General features: G+C 45.5%; 1 protein-coding gene across 1 annotated transcript in view; it reads left to right on the forward strand.

The window, feature by feature from the left end:
• LOC126128123 (cadherin-86C-like) overlaps positions 1–22,940 on the forward strand; it is a 334,718-nt gene that overhangs the window by 63,480 nt on the left and 248,298 nt on the right. The window contains exon 3 of the mRNA XM_049915150.1: positions 11,853–12,103. Within this exon, the coding sequence (XP_049771107.1) occupies positions 11,853–12,103 (251 nt within the window). The remainder of the gene's footprint in view (positions 1–11,852; positions 12,104–22,940) is intronic.

Genomic DNA, 22,940 nt, shown 5'->3' on the forward strand with positions numbered 1-22,940 from the left:
TTATTTCCTGAGCAGTCTATATCCATTGTATCTGAGGGTCCAGTTTGATCTAGGTCCTCAGTGGACGCCAGAATCTCCACCCCATCCTCAGACGCAGAGCTTGTAGGTAGCGGTGGTGTGGGTGCCACCGCAATTCCCTTGGTCTTGGGGGTCTTCTTTTTGGGTTTCTCTCGCTGCTCCTTGGGTTTCTCTGGCTGGGAGGGCTTCACTGATTCAGTCTCAGGGACTGAGTATAATCGTGAAGCCCTATGACCAGCTACTTTTTGGCACTTCAGCCACTGGTGGGTGTCATTTTTTTCACTAGCAGAAACCAGGGAAGGCAGTGACCCAACGGATCCTTTCCTAGCGAAAGGAGCTGAAGAAGACTTACACTTCTCTGGCTTATAAGTGGAGACTGGTGTCCCCAATGGTTGGGAGGGAGGGCAGTGTTCCCAAGGTAGGTGGTGTGGCAGCAACAGAGAGGGAAGTGTACTCCACCACCAAAGGGGCAGGTGCAGTCTTCCAGCTCTGAGAGCTGACTGGAAAATGGTTCAAATGGCTCTGAGCACTATGCGACTTAACTTCTGAGACCATCAGTCGCCTAGAACTTAGAACTAATTAAACCTAACTAACCTAAGGACATCACACACATCCATGCCCGAGGCAGGATTCGAACCTGTGACCATAGCGGTCGCTCGGTTCCTGACTGTAGTGCCTAGAACCGCACGGCCACTCCGGCCGGCTAGCCGACTGGAATTCGTGGAACTGATAGGGCTACAACTTTTCTCTTAGTGGCGCCATAAGGGGAGGTCATAGCCACAGCATGAAGGCACTCAAATTTTCTTTTAGCCTCAGTGTAGATCAGTCGGTCCAGGGTCTTATATTCCATGATTTTCCTTTCTTGCTGTAAAATCCTGCAGTCTGGCGAGCAAGGGGAATGATGCTCTCTGCAGTTGACACACATGGGAGGTGGGGCACATGGAGTATTGGGATGCAAAGGACATCCACAATCTCGACATGTGACACTGGAAGTACAGCAAGACGACATATGGCCAAACTTCCAGCACTTAAAGCATCGCCTCGGGGAAGGGATATATGTTTGGCATCACAGCAGTAGACCATCACCTTGACATCCTCAGGCAATGTGTCACTCTCACTGCGCACCAGTGGCAACCTGATTATCCCTCGGACCCCTATGGACGCGCCGGACGAAATGAACACCTCGGCACTCGTCGTCAGACTGCAAAAGAAAGTCCCTGTGGAATATAATACCCTGGACCATACTTAAGTTCTTATGCAGTGTGATGGTAACGTTAACATCCCCGAGCGTGTCACAAGCAAATAATGCTGATGACTGGGCAGAGGATGCCGTTTTTATCAAGACTGACCCTGATCGCATTTTGGACAAGCCATCCATCTCCCCAAACTTGTCCTCTAAATGCTCAACAAAAAACTGAGGCTTCATTGAAACAAAGCAGTCCCCATCAGCTCTTCTACATACAAGGTACCAAGGCGAATAAGGTTCACTGCCATACTTAGCCTGGTGTTCCTCCCATGGTGTGGCCAGGGAGGGGAATGGTTTAGGGTCGTACTTCCTAGCGTTGTACTGAGACTTGGAACACTTAAGGACTGCTGGTGTGAGATTACCAGCAAGTGATGATGTGGTATGCTTCACTACGTGTTATCCGCCCTGATGCCACCTGCTCCAACCAGGGGTCCTCCCCAAGGGCGCCACCCAGCCGCAGCAAAGGCCACCTGGCAGGATGGCCATTGCCGGGAGTCTCGATGCCCCAGGGTGACGGGCATCTACTCCTTGGCATACGTGGAGAGTTAACGGCGCAGGCATCAGCAGAGCGATCCCTATGTGATCAGGGGGCTACAACCAATAGGTTACATGGCGGCTCTACCACAACGGACTGGGTACCGTGCTGGGTATCAGGTAGAACCAAGCAAACAGATCCATAATCATTGTCAGCACAGAAAACGATACTGCACAGTGGATTGAGGAAAACGCACCCAGGAGGGTGACCTCGCCCAACAGCAGGAGAATGAGTGGAAGTGCAGATCCACGTCGACGAAGGATGCTAAATGTCTCAGCGCATGATGGACACGATGCACCATGTAAGGCACTCTTCCCCAATTGGCTCGCTCTTCGGGAAAATTTGGAGAAATGGAGGTCAAACTCGACAGGGGACCACCACATCAACGCCGAAACGTGTGAGACTCCTTTTAGTCGCCTCTTACGCCAGGCAAGAATACCTCGAGCCTATTCTAACCCCAAGACCCGTGGGGGGAAACTGGTAATGTGGTACACTAATGTACACCAGTAAGAGCGATCTCTCAAAGTTTCAGCTGGCTCAAAGCAATCAATAACACTCTGGAATAAAGCCCTGGGACGTCGCGGACGGACTAAAGACATTACTGTTTGAAAATCCTAGTTTACGGTGAAAAATCCTATCTGTTTGGTCTACAGATCTGATAATGAGGTATTAAGTAATTTTGTAATGGTTAACAACCTGAAATTTAGATGTGGTCCGAAGTGAATAATTCACGCGGAAATTAAGGCACTTATTTTACCCGTCTGAAAAATGTCGTGTTACCACCTTGAGCTCCTGATAAAATTCTTTATTTACGCAACTAGTTTTTGTTGATTGACCATCATCATGTTTATGGAAATATTCACAGCATCATGTTTGGTGAAATACAAAATCATTAAAGTCACATGATAAAACAACTAATTAAACACTGTTATCACATCTGACATAAATTACATCGTGAATCTATAAAAACTGTGCTAGGTAGTGCGCTCATTCATATTATAACTTCAAACGGCGATAACGCTATCTAATTCATGGCTTTATCATCTGATATTAATGATTTTATGCTTTGCCTAACATACTTCTGTGAATATTTTTATGAACCTGATGATGGTCAGTCGACGGAAACCAGTTATGTAAATAGAGAATTTCATCAGTAACTGAAGGCGGTAAAATGAAATTTTTCAAACTTATACGAGCTACGGGGCAACACTTCATAAACATATATTATGCATGGGCACAGTTAATTTTAAAATACATTATTTCAATGCCATAACCTCTTCGGGGGAACCATGGCCATCTTGAGATGGTTAACATTTCTGATTACATCAAATACGAACAGACAAACAAATATTAATTTTTGCGGTTCCGTGCCTCACTTTTTTTTAAAAACGAGACCTTTAGAGGATGACTTTGTCGTCTGTCTGTCCGTCCGTCCGTCCTTCTGTCTGGGGAGACTCCTTTTCTCAGGAGCGAGTGGAGATATCTAGTTGAAATTTATGTCAAATACTAAGGTGTACGGCCCCTTGGTGTTGTAAAACATTTAAGCTTCTGAGCCAATTCAGTCGAAAGATACGGCCGTTTAGTCACATACTTTGATACTCGCAAACTCACTCATCAAAACTTAAAACATAATTAAATTTTAAAAATTTTTGTTAGGTGATTGTTAAGAACCGTCAAGTTTTTTATGGAATACATATTTGACCATGAGCTGTTTTATTGAAAACCTTAAGCATCAACCAGTTTAGGTCTTAGACAGTCATCCAAAGGTTGAAACGCAGATAAATACAGTGCACAAAAAAGTTAAGAAATTATAAAAGGTAAAAAGGAACTCAATACTTACAAGATTTAAAAAAATTAAAGTAAATACATCTCTCATGACATTATCTGACAGTGGATACATCTCAGGTGTTATAAAATGCAATAAATTCCAGTGCAGGAAGTTCTACACATAAGGTGTACTCAGTAGCGACATTAGTTAACAGGACAGTATATACACTAAAGAGAAGGCTAGAGTACTAAGTACTGTCAAAATACAAACACCGAAGAGTTAGTCAAAGAACTTCGCTAAAATTTTTCATCATATGACACAAAGGATATCGATGATAACTGCTGGTTGCAGAAGACTAGATTATCTTTGTCGACCAACTCTGGAAGTTACTCATATGAACAGAAAGTGAAAAACAACGTTGCCATTACAAATATTGAAAAACCCCTATCCCTCGATAAGAAGGTACAAACATCTGCAATACCTAGACGCTAAGCAGCTGCATGATTTTGCATAATAATCCATGATGTGTGTAAAAGCGAACATCAGTCACAACATAATAGTAAGGTACGTGGTATTCACAACATAAAATTGGTTGAAATTGGTTAAAAATAGATACAAATTGTCAGCTAGCATTCATTTACACCCTAGTTCATTAATCAATCATTACCACAGGATAAAGATAACATATGAAGGGCCACATCATATGTGATTGTCATATTAGATTGCTTATTTTAAAAACCAGATCTAGCACTAATATTACTATCAAGAAATTGTAACCAGCCACAGCATAATCAAACGAGTGACTAAATTTAGATTGATAGACTATTAATATAAAGTGTACATAACAGAAATGATCACACCGTTTTCCTTTTAAAAACTTGTCGCTATAAGGTATTGAATAATGCGCCCCAGTGAGGTTGTTTGTCTATATATGTAATGGTGGGATCCCTTTCCGCAAGACGAAAGAAAATTGACAGAGCCGGTGAAGCTAGGATACGAGGTTCCTGGATTGGAAGTGGCAAAATGTTTTGACAAAATCCTTTTTTATTTGTTACACGTGCAACTACTTTAGCACTGGTCACAACGATTAAGGAAAATATCTTCCACCAACATACGGCACTAGCCGTGCAACACTCTTAGTGTCCAGCTAATTCTTTAAATTAAAATTTAAAATTTACATTCCAAAATATAGAAAAAATTAAAACAGGCAAAAAAAATTTAAGCCTCTTGCGGAATTAAATTACTGCTTGCTCCAGGTCATCAAGAATAACTTCAGAAAATTTAAATTTAATAAGAACAGAGGAGCACACCAAAATACAAGTATAAGCATAAACAGAACGACGCCAGCAAAATGCCGTTATAAGAATTAACCCTCTTGCAGAATTAAATTAGGTTCTCAAGAACAACTTCAGAAAATTTAAAATCTAATACTGAACAGAGTTAGCACACCAAAATCTAAATATTAGAGCTTAATTTTCAACCTCTGACAACTATGGCCGAGCTCCCCCAGTATTCTTGCTAGACAATAACGGGATATTTACAATTGAATTTACAATTGAAACCAGCACGGCCGTAGCCGTAGACAATGATTTAAGGTACAGGTTAATATACCAAAACTTTCAACAGAAACTTCTTATTAGCAGCCTAACTACGTTAAATATTTGTTATTTTCCGAGCAGTTAAGCGACCCACCGATTACAAGAACACTAACTCCACCAGTTAATAATTAGGTAGGATGGCGTGCGTGATGGGTAACACGCAAGATTAAGCAGAATGCTGAATCACAATACAGTTACCGAATGGCCGGCCGCTGTGGCCGAGCTGTTCTAGGCGCTTCCGTCCGGATTCTCGCGGCTGCTACGGTCGCAGATTCGAATCCTGCCTCGAGCATGGATGTGTGTGATGTCCTTCGGTTAGTTAGGTTTAAGTAGTTCTGAGTCTAGGGGACTGATGACCTCAGATGTTAGGTCCCATAGTGCTTAGAGCCATTTGAACCATTTTGAGTTACCGAATGCTGTCGTTCTTAAAGTACTACCAGACAACTGTTTGCCCGTGTAGTCTACAGACAGGGATGGCACTGGCCGCACACACACGCCGCTTCGCCAGGAAGCAATTTGGTCCTTGTCTACAACATACCGGAAATATATGATTAGGGGACTTGCCAAAAACAATTTCTTAACATATACATTTTGCCATTAAATACGTTGATAACTTGTCATCACAAAGAACAAAAACAGCACTAGAAATAATTGCGCCACTACGTACCTTACGCTCTCCAAAGCGCCTCACAGAATCGTGACAATTTTAGACACACGAGGGTACCTCAAGATTTATACATTAATACAGTGATGATTAAACAGACAGAAAATTTCACCATATGTTTGTTTTTGACGTTCCTTGGAAGTAAAGTGAAGAAGCGAACCTCCCCCCCCCCCCCCCTCTCGTTGGCCATCAAGCCGCCAAACCGTGGTTCACGAACAGCTGGCCGCGCAGCTCGATTCAGCCGTGGTGCCTGTCATCGCCGCAGCTGACAGTCTCCACGCCGACGGCTCCGCGCTTGTTCAAGTGTTCACAGACTTCAAAAAAAAAAAAAAATAATAATAATAATAATAATAATAAAAGAAAGGTTCAAATGTGTGTGGAATCTTGTGGGACTTAACTGCTAAGGTCCTCAGTCCCTAAGCTTACACGCTACTTAACCTAAATTATCCTAAGGACAAACACACACACCCATGCCCGAGGGAGGACTCGAACCTCCGGCGGGACCAGCCGCACAGTCCATGACTGCAGCACCTTAGACCACACGGTGTTCACAGACTTCCTCCAGGCTACCACGTCCTCACTGCCGCCGTCGCTCCCTTACATACACACGGCCCCTGGTTCGAGACAAGTGAAATCGATGCGTGCAAAATCGACCTGCAGCTCGATGGGTACGCATCAACTGGCAGTTTCGATTTCACTTTTTGTTTACACGAGAAACTACCAAAAAAAATTCGACAAAGACAATATAGTCTCCTGCCATCATCAGTTAACTCGCCATCAATACACTTGGTATCAAATGACGAAATGTTTAGTACAGGAGGAGATTGGTGTTTAATACCTGTCGACATCGAGGTCATTAGAGACGCAGCATAAGCTTGGATTAGGGAAGGATGTGGAAGGAAATCGGCCGTACTCGTTCAGAGGAACCATCTCGGCATTTGTCTGAAGCGATGTAGGGAAATCACTCAAAACCCATTGTGTGCGTGTATGAACTGTCGTCCTCCCGAGTGTGAGTCCGGTGTGCTACAACTATGCCACCTTACTCGGTTTATCGTTAAGGTCTTAGACTGACTCTTCGGTGTTTGTACATGATGGTCCTTACTTCTACAGACTACTCATTAATGTGAATATTGTTGTGTTAACTAATGTCAGTCCTGAGTGCGACCTAAATATCCTGTGTAGAACTTAATACACTAGAATTTATCCAGTGTCAAATAATGTCATGAGAGATTTATTTACCTGAACTGTTTTTATCCTTGTAAATATTCACTTTCGTTTTTTTCCTCTTTATAACTTCTTGATTTATTTCCGTGCATTGTACGAGGGGCGTTTGAAAAGTCAGTGCAAACTCCGAGAGATGGCACCACCGGCGCGTATCGAGGTCATGTTTAGTTAGTAGCATCTTTGGAAAGAATGCACACCAAGTTTCAGCCATATTGGCCTATTTCTTTGTGTTTGGCATTCGTGTGAATCAAGGAAGTCGAGTAACTGTCAAGAAACGGACGAAGAAGAATTTCGTGTGGTGATTAAACATTACTTTATGAAAGGCAAAACGCCTCTGGAGACTAAAGAGAAGCAGGATGAACATTACGGTGACTCTGCACCTTCGATTAGAGCTGTTTACAAGTCGTTTCAAAATTTTTGGAGTGACCATATGGGCACAAGTGATGCTGGACGTTCTGGACGCCCTGTGGAGGTTACAACTCCAGAAATCATTGATAAAATCCTTGATATGGTGATGGATGACAGAATAGTTAAGGTGCGTAAGACTGCTAGTGCTGTGGGCATCTCAAATGAACGGGTACATAACATTTTGCATAAACATTTGGACATGAGAAAGCTATCCGCAAGATCGATTCCGCGATTGCTCACGCTTGGCCAAAAACGGAATCGTGTGTAATGTTGCAAGGATGGTTTGCTGCTCTTCAGGAAGAATCCGCAGGACTTAAAGCGTCTTTTCGTCACTGTAGATGAAACATGGATACATTACTATACTCCTGAGACCAAACAACAATCTAAACAATGGGTTACCAAGGGAGAATCTGCACCAAAAAAGGCGAAGACCAGTCCTTCGGCCGGAAAGGTTATGGCGACTGTCTTTTGGGATTCGCAAGGGATAATCCTCATCGAACTATCTGGGAAAGGGTAAAACTATTACAGGTGTATATTATTCATCGTTATTGGAGAGTTTGAAAACCGAACTGCAAGAAAAACGCCGGCGATCGGACCGCAAAAAGTCCTCTTCCATCACGACAATGGACCAGCAGACACCTCAGCAGTTGTGGTCGCAAAATTAATGGAAATAGGATTCCAACTCGTTTCAGATCCCCCCTATTCTCCAGACCTGGCTTCCTCGGACTACTATTTGTTTCCCACTTTGAAGAAATGACTGGCGGGACAAATATTTTATTCAAACGAGGAGGTGATTGCAGAAACTAATACTTACTTTGCAGACTTGGAAAATTCCTATTATTCGGAATGGATCAACAAATTAGAACAGCGTTGGACGAAGTGTATAAATCTAAAAGGAGACTATGACGAAAAATGAAAAAAGGTTTACCCCAAAGACGTAAGTAGTTTTTATTTTTGCACGGACTTTTCAAACTACTACTACTACTACTACGTGATCAGGCCCAGTGGACCGCACGCATCTACAAGTTTCCTCCTCCACTGTATTCTGTCCATTGCTACTATCCCCCATCCGTTCACATCTATTGACACTTGGTTTAAATTTTCATGGCGTCCATCCGTCCAACACTTCTTGGGTCTCCCTGGCGGTCTCTTTCCTGCAGGTGTGAAATCCAGGAGCTTCCGAAGCCATCTGTGATCTTCCATCCAGGCCACATGGCCGGCCCACTGCATTCGTTTGGCTTTGACAGTTCCTGTTATGTTGGGCTGTTGGTATATTTCCTCAAGCTCTTGGTTGTATCTGATCCTCCATTCCCCTGTATCTGCATCCAGAACCGGCCCGAAGATCATCCGAAGCACTTTTCTCTCAAAAACAAGGAGCTTGTGGAAGTCCTGTTTCCGACTACTCCATGTCTCACAGCCATATAGGGCAATAGGATGGATCAGCGTTTTGTACAGTCGAATCTTGAACTGTCTGGAGAGATACCTGGACCGAAGTAGTTGTGCTAGGCTGTGGTAAGATCGGTTTCCAGCTTGTATTCTGGCATTGATCTCTGCTTCACATGACGAATCCTCAGTGAAAAGTGCCCCTAGGTATTTGAATTCTTGCACTCTCTTGTAGGACTGGTCCCCGACCTGCAGTGATTGTAGATGATCAGCAGTCTGACAATGACCACGCGTCATAACGAGGTACTCTGTCTTGGCTTCGTTTATGTTTAGCCCCAATTTGCTGGCAGGCTCCTTTAGTGCTTTGGTCATTTGCTCCAACTCCTCTTCCGACCTAGAGAGTAAACAGATGTCGTCTGCATAGGCTAAGTATGCTAGTTTCTTTCCTTCGATTTCAATCCCTTCATTCTCTTGGAAGGTGTCACGTACGTCTTCTCGAGGGCAAAGTTGAACAGGATAGGGGACAACCCATCTCCTTGCCTGAGTCCTGTCACAATTTCAAACTCCTCAGTTACGCGATTTCCCATCTTCACCTTTGCACGCGTTTCGTTCAGACAGATCTTTATCAGATTGACGAGTTTCTCTACTATGCCAAACTCCCTTAAACAGTTGAGCAGGCTCTTGCGATGTAGGCAATCATAGGCCTTCTTAAAATCAACGAATAAAATATGCAAATTTTTACCATATTCACCCAGTTTCTCAGTGAGCTGCCAGAGACTCGTATTTATCTGTGTTTGTAGAGAAGAGACTGGAACAGCGCATTACGTCCACATGATAACACCTTTTTATTGGTCTTTTTCACTGACGCACATGTACATTACCATGAGGGGTGAGATACACGTACACACGTGGTTTCCTTTTTCAATTACCGAGTGGAATAGAGTGTGTCCCGACATGTCAGGCCAATAGATGTTCAATGTGGTGGCCATCATTTGCTGCACGCAACTGCAATCTCTGGCGTAATGAATGTCGTACACGCCGCAGTACAACTGGTGTAATGTCGCCGCAGGCTGCCACAATACGTTGTTTCATATCCTCTGGGGTTGTAGGCACATCACGGTACACATTCTCCTTTAACGTACCCCACAGAAAGAGGTCCAGGGGTGTAAGATCAGGAGAACCGGCTGGCCCTGCAGATGCTGCTCGCCGACCGTGGCCCGTGTTTGTTACAACACGCAACTGAACGTCGGAGGTTTCAAGCGTCAACTTTAGGCTACAATATCTCCGGATGTAATTAACATTTTACAATGCAACAAACGGCACTGATTACGTATTTGTTTATATGTTCAGATGTGCTAACAAAACTAACGTGGTTCCATTTAAAAAAACGTAGGTTAGTGTTAAAAAACATACTTCCGTGCATTTTTGTATGGTTGGTATTAAACAATTACACTAGCCCCTCTCCTCACGTTCGGTCTGTGGAATGGGTTTGTCAGTATTTGATGTGGTTTACGAAATACACTCCTGGAAATGGAAAAAAAACACATTGACACCGGTGTGTCAAACCCACCATACTTACTCCGGACACTGCGAGAGGGCTGTACAAGCAATGATCACACGCACGGCACAGCGGACACACCAGGAACCGCGGTGTTGGCCGTCGAATGGCGCTAGCTGCGCAGCATTTGTGCAGCGCCGCCGTCAGTGTCAGCCAGTTTGCCGTGGCATACGGAGCTCCATCGCAGTCTTTAACACTGGTAGCATGCCGCGACAGCGTGGACGTGAACCGTATGTGCAGTTGACGGACTTTGAGCGAGGGCGTATAGTGGGCATGCGGGAGGCCGGGTGGACGTACCGCAGAATTGCTCAACACGTGGGGCGTGAGGTCTCCACAGTACATCGATGTTGTCGCCAGTGGTCGGCGGAAGGTGCACGTGCCCGTCGACCTGGGACCGGGCCGCAGCGACGCACGGATGCACGCCAAGACCGTAGGATCCTACGCAGTGCCGTAGGGGACCGCACCGCCACTTCCCAGCAAATTAGGGACACTGTTGCTCCTGGGGTATCGGCGAGGACCATTCGCAACCGTCTCCATGAAGCTGGGCTACGGTCCCGCACACCGTTAGGCCGTCTTCCGCTCACGCCCCAACATCGTGCAGCCCGCCTGCAGTGGTGTCGCGACAGGCGTGAATGGAGGGACGAATGGAGACGTGTCGTCTTCAGCGATGAGAGTCGCTTCTGCCTTGGTGCCAATGATGGTCGTATGCGTGTTTGGCGCCGTGCAGGTGAGCGCCACAATCAGGACTGCATACGACCGAGGCACACAGGGCCAACACCCGGCATCATGGTGTGGGGAGCGATCTCCTACACTGGCCGTACACCACTGGTGATCGTCGAGGGGACACTGAATAGTGCACGGTACATCCAAACCGTCATCGAACCCATCGTTCTACCATTCCTAGACCGGCAAGGGAACTTGCTGCTCCAACAGGACAATGCACGTCCGCATGTATCCCGTGCCACCCAACGTGCTCTAGAAGGTGTAAGTCAACTACCCTGGCCAGCAAGATCTCCGGATCTGTCCCCCATTGAGCATGTTTGGGACTGGATGAAGCGTCGTCTCACGCGGTCTGCACGTCCAGCACGAACGCTGGTCCAACTGAGGCGCCAGGTGGAAATGGCATGGCAAGCCGTTCCACAGGACTACATCCAGCATCTCTACGATCGTCTCCATGGGAGAATAGCAGCCTGCATTGCTGCGAAAGGTGGATATACACTGTACTAGTTCCGACATTGTGCATGCTCTGTTGCCTGTGTCTATGTGCCTGTGGTTCTGTCAGTGTGATCATGTGATGTATCTGACCCCAGGAATGTGTCAATAAAGTTTCCCCTTCCTGGGACAATGAATTCACGGTGTTCTTATTTCAATTTCCAGGAGTGTATATCCAGCGGCAACGTTAGGTGACTCACCCTGTATACTGGTCAGAAGATGATGTGGTGTGTTGCAGCGCCCGCGGAGGGCAGTGACCCAGTGCTGCGCGCCGAGGACGTGCCGTGCACGTGCGCCGACAGGGCGTGCCGCGCCAACGTGGTGCTGGCGCGGCCGCTGGAGGCGGGGCGCGTCTACGAGCTGCGACTGCGCGTGCGCGACACCACGGGAGACGCCACCACCGTGCAGTCCAGCGTGCACGCCACCAACGCCACCACGCCGCACCAGACCATCTTCCCGCACGTGCCCACGCTCGTCATGGTGCCCGAGGTGCGTACGCCCCACCGCATGCCTACTTCTCTATCCACCCTCAGCCATACTTCGCTGCACGAGCCTAGAAAACTGACAGTTGTACACCATCAAGCACCAATCCTCTATTTGGCAAAATTTGTAGAGATGTTCACCACGCACCGGATATCAAACGACTGTACTCTTAAGCCGTCGGCACACGGACCGTGCATCCGAACGTTGAGCGTTGAGCGTGCCGAGTTTCTGACGTCATAGCAATATCTGGCTTGTCAGATATTCGGAGCGTGTGTCTGAGCGTCGACCAATGAGATGTCACAACGCCACCTACTTCACACGGTACAGAGTTGTGAGGCGCCATATTGGCATTCATTTCCAGCCGATATACAGGTTGTTACAAAAAGGTACGGCCAAACTTTCAGGAAACATTCCTCACGCAGAAATAAAGAAAAGATGTTATGTGGACATCTGTCCGGAAACGATTAATTTCCATGTTAGAGCTCATTTTAGTTTCTTCCACCTACGCTCGATGGAGCACATTATCATGATTTCATACGGGATACTCTATCTGTGCTGCTAGAACATGTGCCTTTACAAGTGCGACACAACATGTGGTTCATGCACGATGGAGCTCCTGCACATTTCAGTCGAAGTGTTCGTACGCTTCTCAACAACAGATTCGGTGACCGATGGATTCGTAGAGGCGGACCAATTCCATGGCCTCCACGCTCTCCTGACCTCAACCCTCTTGACTTTCATTTATGGGGGCATTTGAAAGCTCTTGTCTACGCAACTCCGGTACCAAATGTAGAGACTCTTCGTGCTCGTATTGTGGACGGCTGTGATACAATACGCCATTCTCCAGGGCTGCATCAGCGCATCAGGGATTCCATGCGACGGAGGGTGGATGCATGTATCCTCGCTAACGGAGGACATTTTTAACATTTCCTGTAACAAAGTGTTTGAAGTCACGCTAGTACGTTCTGTTGCTGTGTGTTTCCATTCCATGATTAATGTGATTTGAAGAGAAGTAATAAAATGAGCTCTAACATGGATGTAAGCGTTTCCGGACACATGTCCACATACGATATTTTCTTTCTTTGTGTGTGAGGAATGTTTCCTGAGAGTTTGGCCGTACCTTTTTGTAACACCCTATATATATATATGCCTTCATATTCGTGGCAAAAGAATTATTGCAACTGACGTATTATGAGAGTAGGTTATTTGAAGGCAACGACACACTGAAGATCCACCCAAAACGCATTGTTCTTGGTACAATTTATTATAATTAAATTTCAATTAGTAATATAATTATCTACGATTAACGTTTTCAGCAGGGGGTAACATGATATGATTAAATACAAGGCGAGTGTTGTTGGTTTAGCGTAACGAGTAAAGTAACTGCACAGGTTTGGTTTACTTGCCGCTACGGTAGCTCAGCGTGTTCGGTCAGAGAGTCGGTTGGCCTCTGTAATAAAAAACTGAGTGGAAGGATCAACCACCGAAATGTCTTGCGACGTCCGCAACGACAAAACACAACGATCAATAACGACCAAAAAAGTGTGATGAGTAGCGTCGCTGTCCACTACAGAGGTCTTTGATGAGGCGGTGGTTCGCGACCCAACACTACGAAATTTTTTTTCCTAACATTCGCGTTTTTATTAGGTTCTGATACTTTATTATTAGTTTAATATAGTATATGCTATAATATTTGATGTTATGTAAATATGAGTTCACCTTTTTTTAGAGTAGTGACTTTGTCCGATTGGCTTAATCTACAGGACAGCTTACACTACTTGTATAAAGATATTTTGCTCCTTTTTCTTTTACGCTTCCTAATTCACATGTCGCAAAGATTCTGCTTCTGGGTAGGAACAGTGATCAAGTAAGACTGACGTTGGGGTGTTACTAAAATGTGGGAATTATGAAATAATAGAGCTATCGTGGGAATTTTACGTGCGCCCGTTGAATAAACAGTGTGATTTAAGAACTAGAAACATCCCTCAACCGCAGCTGGAGTGCATTGCGATCGCGTATACCACGTTGGGGCCCACGTACCTTACGCACAAGTCGCATCGTTCCTGAGCGTTCAGCAGCACGTTGAACTTGGCACGCTCACCGTTAGCGTTCGACAGCACGGTCCGTGTGCCGACGGCTTTACTCCATTCGGAAGACCAACATACACTGAAGAGCCAAAGAAACTGGTACTCCTGCTTAATATCGTGTAGGACCATCGCAAGCAAGCATAAGTGCCGCAACACAACGTGGCATGGACTCGTCTAACGTCTGCAGTAGTGCTCGAGGGAAGTGACTCAACGAATCCTGCAGGGCTGTCCATAAATCCGTAAGAGTACGAGGGGGTGCAGATCTCTTCTGAACAGCACGTTGCAAGGCATCCCAGATATTCTCAATAATGTTCATGTCTGGGGAGTTTCGTGGTCAAGGGAAGTCTTTAAACTTGGAAGAGTGTTCCTGGAGCGACTCTGTAGCAATTCTGGGCGCGTGGGGCGTCGCATTGTCTGCTGCAATTGCCCAACTCCGTCGGAACGCATAATGGACATGAATGGATGCAGGTGATCAAACAGGATGCTAACGTACGTGTCACCTGTCAGAGTCGTATCTAGACGTATCAGAAGTCCCGTATCACTCCAACAGCACACACCCCACACCATTAAGAGCCTCCACCAGCTTGAACAGTCCCCTGCTGACATGCAGGATTCACATCCATCAACGCGACACAATTTGAAACGAGACTGGTCAGACCAGGCAACATGATCGCAGTCATCAACAGTCCAATGTCAGTACTGACGGCCCCAGGTGAGGCGTAAAGCTATGTTTCGTGCAGTCATCAAGGGTACACAAGTGGACCTTCGGCTCCGAAAGCCCATATCGATGATGTTTCGTTGACTGGTTCAGACGCTGACACATGTTGATGGCCCAGCATTCAAATCTGCAGCAGTGTGCGGGAGGGTTGCACTTCTGTCACGTTGAACGATTCTCTTCAGTTGTCGTCTTCCTGATATTCACAGTACACTCGTGAGAAAGTCGTACAGAAAAATCCCCACTTCGTCGCTACTTTGGAGATGCTGTGTCCCATCGCTCTTTCCCCGACTGTAACACCACGTTCAAACTCACTTAAATCTTGACAACCTGCCATTGTAGCAGCAGTACCTGATCTAACAACTGCGCCAGACACTTGTTGTCTTATATAGGGGTTGCCAACTGCAGCGGCATATTCTGCCTTTTACCTATCTCTGTATTTGAATACGTATGCCTGTACCAGTTTCTTTGGCGCTTCAGTGTATATACAAGGTAAGAATCCCACACTTTTATTCCATTCGGTACTCCAACATAAATTCAAGGTAGGACTCCCACACACTTGTATTCGTCGCCGCATGAGAGCAAACATCCTCTGAATCTCACCTTCGGGAATTTCTTGTCATGCCAAAACACGTGCTGTGTCATTTCATGAAGGTTGCAGACTGGAGGCTGGTATGAAAGGATACACTATCAGAACAAAAGTAATGCGGAATTGACCACTAGACGTCACGTTGAGCGGACCTACCAGTACTAGAGAAAGCAAAGAGTATTGTATTGTCAGCTGGAAGCAATAACACTTTAGGTGGTGCAAAGAGCGATGCCACTGGACAGTGGATGAGTGTAAAAGTCTGATTTGGAGTCATGAATCAAGCTATTCTCTGTGGCAACCCGACGTAAGGTTTTGGGTTAGACGAGAAGTTGGAGAATGAAACCTGCCATCATGTGTAGTGTCAACAGTGAAATACAGAGGAGATTGTGTTCCTCGCAGTTAGTATGTGGTTTCCTTACTGCGCTTCAGGAAATGCTAAATGTGGACGAATCTGAACACATTTGACTGCACTGTGCGTGGCATATAGTATAGGAACAGTGCAGAGACGATGACTGTATCAATATGAAAATCCACCCTATGAGGAAACGATTCATAGACAATAAAATTTCTGAAATGGACTTGCCTGCCCAGACTCCCGACCTAAACCCAATTGAACACATCTCGGATGAGTTAGAACATCGGCTTCGCTCTATACCCCAGCGTCCAACATTATTACCTTGACTGGATCCGTCTCTTGAGCAACAGCAGGCTGCCGTTCCTCCACAGACATTCAGACACCTCACTGAAAGGGTCCCAAGCAGACAAGCCGTCATAAAGGCTAACAGTGGGCACACCCAATACTAATTAACATTTAAGTGTCCGGATACTTTTGATCGGATAGTATATATGCCTTCCCATGGCAGACATATCCTATGAGTGACAAATCTGGAAGGTCGATCAAGACATACGTGTTCTGAACTGCAGCATGGAAGCTTTTATGATCCAGTTGGAATACACAACTTCGTACCCTTCTTATAAATGGTATGACAACAGAGCTGATGACCGCTGCTTTCTGTGATCTTCCAGCAGGTCGTCTACGGACACGCAGACACGTTGGCATCCACGGTGGCGTCCAGCTGGAATACAGCATTTCGTGCCCTGCTCATAAGTAGTATGACAACAGAGCTTACCACTCCGGCCACATGCTGGCGATATTAACGGATCAGTCCAGTTGTCATGTCCCACACTAGTATTGCAGGAATTGGAACGGTGTGGTTCTTATAATCGTTGCTTCCTGTGACCTTCCAGCATGTCGTCTACGAACACGTTGGCGTCCACCTGACCAAACAGAAGCGAAACTCATCACTGAACACCACAGAATCCCATATAATGTCCCAGCTGACTCTGGCTCTACATCATGCAACTCTGTTTTCTCCAGTATGGTGTCAGCTCTAAACGATGCATGGGAACTCGACCCAGCTTACAGTATCGCGCTCCCGTCGATTGCTCGTAACAAGATGTTCAAATGTGTGTGAAATCTTATGGGATTTAACTCCTAAGGTCATCAGTCCTTAACCTTACACACTACTTAACCTAAATTATCCTAAGGACAAACACACACTCCCATGCCCAAGGGAGGACTCGAACCTCCGCCGGGACCAGCCGCACACTGGTAACACTCTGCCTGTAATTTCTGACCAGATTGCAGCTGTTGTCATCCGTCGCGTCGCCAACAATCCTACGATCTCCTCGTGGTGTGGTCCTTCTGGAAGCCCGGTATTTACACTTCTTGCCACACATCTGTCCTGAGTCGTTGAATCAGATAACAAACTGCTTCAGTTGTAAATAGTTTTATTCGTTCAATAACGACCTGATCGGACGATTATAAGCCCATCTTCAGGTGTACAAGAATCGTGAGGCGCATGTCTGCCGCACACTGAACACAGTCTGCGGGCACGCGACAGCCGTTCGTGAAGCCGAGATATGACTCAGTTGCGGATGTCCTTTTATCGAAATTTTACGTCCACAGTACATCTCACCATCACTCGGTCTGCACTTATTCCCCTAAAGTCAACTACCTGTGCGATCTATCGATATAACGCTCCCATGTCATGTGATATATAAAAATATTCGATTGTCGATATTAGTATTAAATCCATAGTTTTCTGGTCGCTACACTTATTGTTGATAGTCACTCTGCCATGTACCTCGTGACAGTTATTCGAAATCTGATAGATGGCTATAAGCTAGAAGTGCACGTCATATGGACGTGCTGTGCTGCGAGCTCCACCTGAAAAGTTCCACTAATTTTAGACACACCCACTGTCCTTCATCTCTAGGAATGGTTTTATGTAATGAAAATACTGAAAATAAGCTCGCTTAAGGATGAACTCTTATCATTGAATTTGACGGGCACGAATAGCATTCGGTCAAGGTGTTCGTGATGTAACACTTTCCATTTCCGTCACTGTAATTCACAAGAATGAAAACTTATTGTCAGTCGGTGGAGTAACGAAAGTCTACTCACTTCGAGAAACATTTAGCAACCGAGAGTTGTCAACAGCACAATCGGCAATAAACCAAGTAGAGTCCGTGAGTGAAGTACAAGCAGCCTAGCGAAGATTCTCGTTTTCTTTTCATAACTGAACCGCTAGCAATAAAAGTACTATAAATAGCCTTGCATTCATCTGGCCAGAGCTGTTGCACATTTTTTATCTCAGTTTTGGAGAAACTCAGCTGGTGATATCTTTCTGTCGTTTTTCTAAAATCTGCATTATAATAAGCAAAATTTCGATTTTATTCCTTTCATTGTGTAGCACAATAGTTCCGTTAATAGCTATAACACCAGGAGCAAAAATAGCATCCACTATTTTGTTTGTGCAGTTCACCTAATTATACTAAATATGGTTGAATTTGTCCCAGGCGCTCCTGACTTATGCTTCTATGTTATGCCTTTTCACCGCCAAACCTTTAACCATAGGGGTTAAACTGATCTACTGCACTCACCCCTGAACATTCTGTGTCAATGAATCCTTCACCACACTCATGAATCAAATTGAATAAACCACAGTTTTTATGTCGTGGTAAAGAGTAATTCTAGATGTAGGTCAGATTCACATTCAGTGTTATATGTTTTCTTTCAATGGTCCTTGATGTTGGTGTCTATGTTTTTTGTGTTTATCATATTTTCCCTTTCTGGTTGTATTAACATATAATCCATTTACATCATAACTTTTCACTACACCATTTGATGACACACATAAAACCTAAATTCATGGTTGCCGCTACCATATTAGAAATGGTTCACAGATCGTGTTTGTATAAGTTGAAGCGCTGATACAAGAAAACATAAGTGGCTCTAAGAACAGTTGTGGACTGAATTCACGAGTGCATGCGTGCTATTGTGTGTGCGTGCGTGTGTGTGTGTGTGTGTGTGTGTGTGTGTGTGTGTGTGTGCGTGTGTGTGTGTGTGTGTGTATGTGTGTAAGTATGTATATGTAAGTAAGTTTTTCCAGATAAAAGTGAAGAACAGCGCGTTTCGTTACAGGTTCATTTAACAAGCGCGAAAGTGTCACGGAGATGCTCATCCAAAACCGGGAGCAGACGCTGCAAGAGAGGCGTACTGCATCACGGTGGGATTTACTATTAAGGTTCCGAGAGCGGACATTCCTACAAGAGTTAACTAACGTATTGCTTCCTCCTACATATATCTCGGGAAAACTTTTTCCAACTCATGGCAGGGACGGTACAGTAACCAGTAATATACGATGAAGAAACAGTCTTGGTTGCAGAGTTGTAATTACACTACTGGCCATTAAAATTGCTACACCAAGAAGAAATGCAGATGATAAACGGGTATTCATTGGACAAATATATTATACTAGATGATGCAGATGATGCAGATGATAAACGGGTATTCATTGAACAAATATATTATACTAGAATTGACATGTGATTACATTTTCACCAAATTTGGGTGCATAGATCCCGAGAAATCAGTACCCAGAACAACCACCTCTGGCCGTAATAAAGGCCTTGAAGCGCCTGGGCATTGAGTCTAACAGAGCTTGGATGGCGTGTACAGGTACAGCTGCCCATGCAGCTTCAACACGATACCACAGTTCATCAAGAGTAGTGACTGGCGTATTGTGACGAGCCAGTTGCTCGGCCACCATTGACCAGACGTTTTCAGTTGGGGAGAGGTTTGGAGAATGTGCTGGCCAGGGCAGCAGTCGAACATTTTCTGTATCCAGAAAGGACCGTACAGGACCTGCATTATCCTGCTGAAATGTAGGGTTTCTCAGGGATCGAATGAAGGGTAGAGCCACAGGTCGTAACACATCTGAAATGTAACGTGCACTGTTCAAAGTGCCGTCAATGCGAACAAGAGATGACCGAGACGTGTAACCAATGGCACACCATACCATCACGCCGGGTGATACGCCAGTATGGCGATGACGAATACACGCTTCCAATGTGCGTTTACCACGATGTCGCCAAACATGGATGCGACCATCATGATGCTGTAAACAGAACCTGGATTCATCCGAAAAAATGACGTTTTGCCATCCGTGCACCCAAGTTCGTCGTTGAGTACACCATCGCAGGCGCTCCTGTCTGTGATGCAGCGTCAAGGGTAACCGCAGCCATGGTCTCCGAGCTGATAATCGCTGCTGCTGCAAACGTCGTCGAACTGTTCGTGCAGATGGTTGTTGTCTTGCAAACGTCCCCATCTGTTGACTCAGGCATCGAGACGTGGCTGCACGATCCGTTACAGCCATGCGGATAAGATGCCTGTCATCTCGGCTGCCAGTGATATGAGGCCGTTGAGATCCAGCACGGCGTCCCGTATTACCCTCCTGAACCCACCGATTTCATATTCTGCTAACAGTCATTGGATCTCGACCAACGCGAGGAGCAACGTCGCGATACGATAAACCGCAATCGTGATAGGCTACAATCCGACCTTTATCAAAGTCGGAAACGTGATGGTAAGCATTCCTCCTCCTTACACGAGGCATCACAACAACGTTTCACCAGGTAACGCCGGTCAACTGCTGTTTGTGTATGAGAAATCGGTTGGAAACTTTCCTCATGTCAGCACGTTGTAGGTGTCACCACCGGTGCCAACCTTGTGTGAATGTTCTGAAATGTTAATTATTTGCATATCACAGCATCTTCTTCCTGTCGGTTAAATTTCGCGTTTGTAGCACGTCATCTTCGTGGTGTAGCAACTTTAATGGCCAGTAGTGTACTAAAGTTCTGGCAGCGAACGTTCCTAGAATTGATAACTCACATATTGCTTTGTCTTACATATATCTCGGGAAAACTTTTTCCAACTCATGGCAGGGACGGTGCAGTAATCAATTATATACGATGAAGAAACAGTCTTGGTTGCGGAGTTGTAAGTATTATTTATTCACCAATATTGGTAAATAAACAATAATTAAAACCCTGCAGCCAAGAATGTTTCTTCATCTCGAGAAAAGACCATGAACATAAAATCAGAGAGATTCGAACGAACACAGAGGCTTACCAGCAGTCGTTCTTCCCACGAATCATTTGCGACTGTAAAGTACACTCCTCCACATATTGTAAGGTTACTTGCGGAGTATAGATGTAGATGTAGATACGTGTGCCAATTTTGGTAGAAGTGCCTTCAGGCGTTCAGAAATATGCTGTCTATGCAACCCCCTCTGCCTAACCCGACTCTGCAGTCAGTTGCCCCCTACCACAAATAAAAGAGTGCCGGTCACTCCTGTACAGTCTACCTAAGAGGTGTACGAAGGCTGTCCAGAAAGTAAATTCCAATTGATAGCGAAATGGAAATCACAGTGAAAATCAGAAATGTTTTATTTGTAACAGTTACCTACACCTTCCAGCTATTTCTCTGCGTAGTCGCTCTTCTGACTTAGACATTTGTCGTAGCGTTGTACCAGCATTCCATTACCCTCATCATAAAAGGCAGCCGCGAGTGCCTTCCGCCAATTCTCTGCGCTGGCCTACAGCTCGTTGTCTGTGCCAAAATGTTGTCTTCATAGCCAGCGGTTCCTGTGAGCAGAGATGAAGGGGACAATTACGGGCTGTATTGTGGGTAATCAAACATTTCCAACTGAAAACGATGCAGGAGCATCTTCATTTCCCCTGCAGAATGCGGCTTGTCTTGAAGAAGAAACCGCACGACAGTTATGTAATATTGGGTGCATAGCTTAAGGCGAAATTTCTCACCAGGCCCTCGTACTTGGCGGGAGACACTATTTTCTAGACATCTTTACGCGCTCACTGTGAGCTCAGAAATGAGAAGGGCGACGTGATTCTATCTAGGATCATACTAGAGACACTGCCCAACACATCTGTGCAAAGCTTTAACGGATTTTCATAGTCGTTTCCATTTCGCGACCGATCGGAACTTACTTTCTGGACATCCCTCGTACGTGGCTGCATTTACCCCCGAGGAGTGAGGGTGGGTGTGGAGGCGAGAAAACTATTCACAACTTTACCTTTCTATTTAACAGAAAGGAGCAAAACATACCAGCCCAAAAAAATTGAATTGTAGATGCTGGCAGTTTAAAAACGTAATCATTTCTGCGTGACAAAGTCTTCTAATCCATAGATGGAATTTCAGAGTAGACGGTATGTACGAGGGTTGCAACTTAAATAGTGGCAACTATTTATTCACAACCGATACAAAAGAGTTACAAAAATGGCTCTGATCACTATGGGACTTAACTTCTGAGGTCATCAGTCCCCTAGAACTCTGAACTACTTAAACCTAACTAACCTAAAGACATCACACACATCCATGCCCGAGGCAGGACTCGAACCTGCGACCGTAGCGGTCGCGCGGTTCCAGACTGTAGCGCCTAGAACCGCTCGGCTACTACGGCCGGCAAAAGAGTTACAAGTTTGCACCTGTTACTGTCCTTCAAAGTAGTCACCAGCGTTGTGTAGAGCCCGTTCCCAGCGATGTGGAAGGCGTAGTCTACCGTTAGCAGAGCCTGTTCTGTTGATGGTGTGAATGGAGCGGTCTACTGCCTGTCGAATATCTGGAACAGTTCTGAAGCGAATGCCACCAAGTCGTTACTTCATCTTCGGAATCAAATCAAAGTATGGGGAGTATGGTGGATGGTACAGTACTTCCCAGTCCCATCGACCGAACAGAGGAGCCACAGCTTGCGCTGTATGCGCCCGCGCATTGTCGTGCAAAATGATGGCTGGGTTGCGCAGAAAGGGTCGCCGCTTTTTTCGCAAAGCTGGTCGCAGGTGATGCTCCAAAAGCGAACAGTAATACTGTGCACTGACGGTCTGCCGTGGAGGAACGTACTGCGTTAGGATAACACCATCACAGTCGTACACGAGAATCACCGTAACTTTAGACCGCTTCATTCGCACCATCAACAGAACGGGCTCTGTTAACGGTATACTACGCCTTCGACATCGCTGGCAACGGGTTCTATACAACTCTGGTGACTACTTTGGAGGACGGTAACAGGTGCAAACATGTAATTCTCT

This window comes from Schistocerca cancellata, chromosome 1 (assembly GCF_023864275.1).
Source record: "Schistocerca cancellata isolate TAMUIC-IGC-003103 chromosome 1, iqSchCanc2.1, whole genome shotgun sequence".
NCBI lineage: Eukaryota > Metazoa > Arthropoda > Insecta > Orthoptera > Acrididae > Schistocerca > Schistocerca cancellata.